The sequence below is a fragment of the Ranitomeya imitator genome, chromosome 8 (genome assembly GCF_032444005.1).
Source record: "Ranitomeya imitator isolate aRanImi1 chromosome 8, aRanImi1.pri, whole genome shotgun sequence".
Classification (NCBI taxonomy): Eukaryota; Metazoa; Chordata; class Amphibia; order Anura; family Dendrobatidae; genus Ranitomeya; species Ranitomeya imitator.
Genome location: NC_091289.1, coordinates 121,504,318 through 121,510,317, shown reverse-complemented (window position 1 = coordinate 121,510,317; position 6,000 = coordinate 121,504,318). Strand labels below are relative to the sequence as shown.

The window sequence follows — 6,000 nt, the reverse complement described above, 5'->3', positions numbered from 1 at the left end:
ACACAGCAGGCAGTGGGGGAGGACTGCAAGTAGCATGACGACATTTCAGGGGATCAAGAACAGAAACAGATTCACGGATCTTTCACCAATTTTTTTTCAACATAGAAGACAATTGCGTTGCCCGCAGTGTGATGTCACACACTTGTAGGACGGCTACCTGTCTTACAGGGAATCTGTCTTCAGCCTCATTTGCATAGCCATTCTAATGCTGACGGACTGGTCATGTAATGGTACCGTCACACTATACGATTTACCTACGATCACGACCAGCGATATGACCTGGCCGTGATCGTAGGTAAATCGTAGTGTGGTCGCTGGAGAGCTGTCACACAGACAGCTCTCCAGCGACCAACGATGCCGAGGTCCCTGGGTAACCAGGGTAAACATCGGGTAACTAAGCGCAGGACCGCGCTTAGTTACCCGATGTTTACCCTGGTTACAAGCGTTAAACTAAAAAAAAACAAACAGCACATACTTACATTCTGGTGTCCGTCAGGTCCCTTGCAGTCTGCTTCCCGCACTCAGTGACTGCCGGCCGTAAAGTGAAAGTGAAAGCACAGCCGCTATGCTCTGCTTTCACTTTACGGCCGGCAGTCACAGTGCGGGAAGCAGATGGCAAGGGACCTGACGGACACCAGAATGTAAGTATGTGCTGTTTGTTTTTTTTTAGTTTAACGCTTGTAACCAGGGTAAACATCGGGTAACTAAGCGCGGTCCTGCGCTTAGTTACCCGATGTTTACCCTGGTTACAAGCGAACGCATCGCTGGATCGCATCGCTAGATCGGTGTCACACACACCGATCTAGCGATGACAGCGGGAGATCCAGCGATGAAAGAAAGTTCTAAACGATCTGCTACGACGTACGATTCTCAGCAGGATCCCTGATCGCTGCTGCGTGTCAGACACAGCGATATCGTAACGATATCGCTGGAACGTCACGAATCGTACCGTCGTAGCGATCGAAATGTTATAGTGTGACGGTACCCTAAGGCATTGCTGGTCTGGTCTTTGGAAGAGCTACATGCACATACAGTTTGGGGGATATCGGACTGACAGATTCTCTCTGAATTACACAGACTTGATTGACATGGTTAGTGTCTATGGATAACCCCAATTAGTTGGATATTAACCCCTTTCTGCCATCAGACGGAATAGTACATCCGATGGCAGATTCCCTGCTTTGATGCAGGTTCCGGCGGCAAGTCCACATCAAAGCTGGGATATGTCAGCTGTTTTGAACAGCTGACATGTGCCTGCAATAGGCGCGGGTGAAATCACGATCTGCCCGCGCCTATTAACTAGTTAAATGCCGCTGTCAAACTGACAGCAACATTTAACAAGCGCTTCCAGCCAGAAATGCGCGCACTGGTGACCCCCGTCACATAATCGGGGGTCATCGGTGCGTCGGCATGACAACCTGAGGTCTCCGTAAGACCTCTATGGTTGTTGATGCCAGATTGCTATGAGCGCCATCTGAGCATCGACTCTATGTAGCTGAAGCGATAGAGTTGTGGCAGCTTATAGTCTCCCATGGAGGCTATTGAAGCACGCCAAAATTTAAAAAAAAAATGTTTTAAAAATATGAAGAAAAAAAACAAAAACATAAAAGTTTAAAATCACCCCCCTTTCGCCCCATTCAAAATAAATTAAAAAAAAAAAAAATCAACCTTACACATATTTTGTATCAAAATCGCCCGACCAATAATAATAAAAAAAAACAAAACAAAAAGGATTAACCTGATCGCTAAAACGGCGTAGCGAGAAAAAAAAAGTAAAAACGCCAGAATTATGTTTTTGGTCGCCACGACATTGCATTAAAATGCAATAACGAGCGATCGAAAGAACATATCTGCACAAAAGTGATATCATTAAAAATGTCAGCAACCAACCAAAGATCACGAAAAATAAAGATGCTACGGGTAACGGAAAATTGCGCAATTTTTGTAAAGCAAAGTTTGGCATTTTTTTCACCAGACAACAAAGAACCTAGACATGTTTGGTGTCTATGAACTCGTAATGACCTGGAGAATCAAAATGGCTGGTCAGTTTTAGCATTTAGTGAACCTAGCAAAAAAGCCAAACAAAAAACAAGTGTGGGATTGCACTTTTTTTTGCAATTTCACGGCACTTGGAATTTTTTTCCCGTTTTCTAGTGCACGACATGGTAAAACCAATGGTGTCGTTCAAAAGTACAACTTGTCCAGCAAAAATTAAGCCCTCACATGGCCATACTGACGGAAAAATAAAAAAGTTATGGCTCTGGGAAGGAGGGGAGTGAAAAACGAAAACACAGAACCGAAAAAAGCTCCGGGGGTTAACCACTATGAATTTTCAGGCCTCCTGTTTTCAAAATCTCAAAAGTCAGTACCATGGTTTTGCCTCAAGGTGGCACCCACTGAGCAAAGCAGGTATAAAACAAAACATAAAACCAAACAAAGAGATTAAAACTACTTCTAAACGCCAGATAAGAATATTTACATATTAGTCTTTAGTGCTTTAGTTTATCGTCCAGATTTTCCAAGAAGTGCAAAGGTCTACACAAAACTGACTGTGCGAAGCTTTCACCCCACTGAACCAACCCCTTCCCCTATTTTGTAAAGGCATAGTTTAGAACAATTAATAAAATACACACAAATATACACAGACATAGAAATACAACCGTTCACACAGAAAAGCTGTACAGTATGAGCAGGCGAGGTTGTCTCCACCATAGGAGACACTATTGTATGTACACCTACAGGATCTGAGGCCCTGGTAGCCCAGACATTAGAGATGCTGGCCAATCTGTAGCATTTGTCCGAAGCATCGTCATACAATGGCAGTGTTTCACGTTTTGGGTCAGTGTTGTGCCATATAATGACTGGAGGGAACTGTAATACTGGAAATGCCCGAACACATGAAGTAGAAAAGGTACCTTGCAATGGTTCTATTTTACAGAAGAGTATACACATTACAGTACTATGAAAACCCTGATTGTTCATTTTTTGTTTAAATCTAGTTTGAGTTCGGTCTCTTTAGGTGTGAGGATAATGTCACCCTCTGTTCATCCATTCGCTTGGCCTGTGCACGCAGAATAAGACTGAAGAAGTCTTCATCTGGGACCGTAGGACCTTTTTTGGGTGGGGGAGGAGGAGCGCAACGTTGGTCATCTAATCGTGATCCCTTGAAAAAAGAAAAGCAGTGAAGAAAAACATTAGAAAAAGGATGACAAATTAACCATGTGCATACGCGATCTGTCAGCACTCATCGACTAATGCGTACATGATCGCAAATATTGTCACAAACGTTAAAAACATAAGTTAGTTATTTTTTAATCAAAAAGCCCAAAAAACATCCAACCACGTCAAGGTGACCTTTCAAAATGAATGGACCCTAAACACTAAATGTCTTACCTCTCTATGTGTGGGTCTTATTTTTTCTTTTGCATAGTACATATCATGGGTTGTGACCCCTCCAGAGCTCAGCACTCTTGTCCACCTATCTTTCCCACATAAGGTCTTAATTGCGAGCCACGTCTGGTTTCCTTTTTCACTCCACATTTTCATGAGGCTGGTTTTGCACATGGAGAGGCAAGACCTTTAGTGTTTAGGGTCCATCCATATTAAACGTCACCTTGACGTGATTGAATGGCTTTTACGCTCTAAAAACCCTAACAAAATAACTTTACATTTTTAACATTTGCAGCAATATTGGAGTTCATCTATTACTTGCTGGTGCATCGTGTATGTACTGTATATGTTTCTATATTGGCCACATAGCACATTTGCGCACCCGGGCATTCATTTAATACTAAAAGTGTGCGGGCCACATTTTTTTTCTTTTGTGTAGTACAAATTAACCATGTATCATGGTACTAAAGCACAAATGGACAATTTAGAAAACTGCTGGTATTTTATTTAGGAACGAAACAACCTAAACACCACAAATATATAAAGCCATAGATTAGACATATTTCCAAAACATCTAATGTGATTAAGAATCTACATTGTGACCTTGTTTTGTCCAATTTTCATATTAACATAGGAAGGAAAAGGAGAGCAAAGAGAAGAGCAGAACTTCAGACATGAAGAAAAAGACAAAGAAGAGTAGACAGGGGGAGAAATGTGTAAAGAAAAGAAAAAAAAAGGGGATGGGTGGGATGGGAGGGCGGAGAGAGTCACCCCAATCCAGGCATCCATTCGAACAAATACCCCAATGACATTCAAGTCTGAGGGTCAAGTTGCACAAGTCTACCATATTCACTGGAGTGCTTGCGTTCCATCCAATAGGACCATGTTTTTTATCTACTGTAAAGAGAAGTCATCAAGCCCTCCATGTACATGAAATAATTGACCTTAGAAATACAGAGGGACGGGCAAGGTGGATTAGCTTTCTCCCATCACAGTGGAGTATAAGCTGTGGCAGCAATCACCAAACATTTTAGCAGAGACCATTTGTAGGAGTAAACGGAAGTCTCACAGAGCTGTAGAAGGAATAGTTCAGGATCCATTTCAGACCGGATAATCGTTTTCACTTTGGTCCACAACGTTGGGAAACCAGACAGGACCAAAAGATATGAAGGAAATTTCCCTCACCTGATCCACATCTCCAACCTTTAGTGTCAATAGAGGGGAACATTTTGTTCAACTTAACCAGAACCCTGTACCACTGTGAAAGAAGCGTGAAATTAGCTTCCTAAAGCCGAGAATTTATCGAAGAGTTATGCACCAAGGACAACACCCTTTCCCTTTGTTCCATGGAGAGAGTGATGCCTAAGGCCATGTTCACACCATCCTTTTTTTCATGCGGAATCGCCGCGATTTTCCCGCTGCGGGTCCGCAGCTGTTTTCCATGCAGGGTACATTACAATGTACCCTATGGAAAACAGGAACTGCTGTGCCCACATCGCGGAAAAAGCCGCGCTGAATAGCCACGGTAAAAAAGTACCACCATGTCACTTCTTTTTGCGGAACTGCAGCGGTTCTGCACCCATTGACCTCCATTGTGAGGTCAAACCCGCAGTAAAACCCGCAGATGAAAAATATATCTGCGGGTTTTACTGCGGTTTGTGGTGCAGAACCGCTGCAGTGTGGCTGCCCCCCGTGCCCCAATCCCACCCCCCGCCCTCATTTTCCCCCCTTATACTTACCCGGCCTCCCGGTGTCCGTCCGGCCGTCTTCTCCCTGGGCGCCGCCATCTTGCAAAATGGCGGGCGCATGCGCAGTGCGCCCGCCGAATCTGCCGGCCGGCAGATTCGTTCCAAAGTGCATTTTGATCACTGAGATATAACCTATCTCAGTGATCAAAATAAAAAAGATAGTAAATGACCCCCCCCCCTTTGTCACCCCCATAGGTAGGGACAATAAAAAAAATTAAGAATTTTTTTTTTTTGTTTTCCACTAAGGTTAGAATAGGGGTAGGGGTAGGGTATTTTCAGCCATTTTAACCCTAAAAAACTTCCTAGAAAACACACAGACTCTGCATAGAAAACTGCATCAAAAAACGCACCAAAAAAGCATCAAAAAAAGGACCTGCGTTTTCTGCCAAGAGCTGCGGTTTTTAGTCCTGAAAAAAAAGGAGGGAAATCAGGAACGTGTGAACATAGCCTCAGTCCTCAATGCCTCTTCCCATTGTGTTAAAAATCTGGGGGGAAGCTGGTCCATTGGGTTAGTTAGAATTGGGTGTACAGAAGAAAGTGCATGATGTATCACCCCCTCTCCCATACAAAGAGTTTTAAAAGCGGAAAGGGATCATGTGTATTGAGCGTAGTTTGGAAAGGAGTAAACAAAGTGACTGAGTTGGAGAGAACGACATGTGCCCAGTGTCAAGGGGTCAATAATAGCTTGAAGTATCTCTAATGGAGGTCAATCATTATCTACGCCAATCTGGAAGGCCCTAAACTTTCCCTGAGAGATCCAAAGTCCGAAAACAGGGTCTGACAGACCAGGGGAGAAGTCTGTAGAGCCGATAACAGGCAATAAAGGAGATGGAATGAGAAGGAGAAGTTTGCGTATCTCTGG

General features: G+C 43.5%; 1 protein-coding gene across 5 annotated transcripts in view; it reads right to left on the bottom strand.

Moving 5' to 3' along the window:
* Positions 1–733: 733 nt before the first annotated feature.
* Positions 734–6,000, bottom strand: part of GPSM2 (G protein signaling modulator 2) — a 58,887-nt gene continuing 53,620 nt past the window's right edge. For all 5 annotated transcript variants that reach the window (XM_069737318.1, XM_069737320.1, XM_069737319.1 and 2 more), the window contains one exon: positions 734–3,163. In XM_069737318.1, the coding sequence (XP_069593419.1) occupies positions 2,996–3,163 (168 nt within the window). In that variant the 3' untranslated portion in view covers positions 734–2,995. The remainder of the gene's footprint in view (positions 3,164–6,000) is intronic.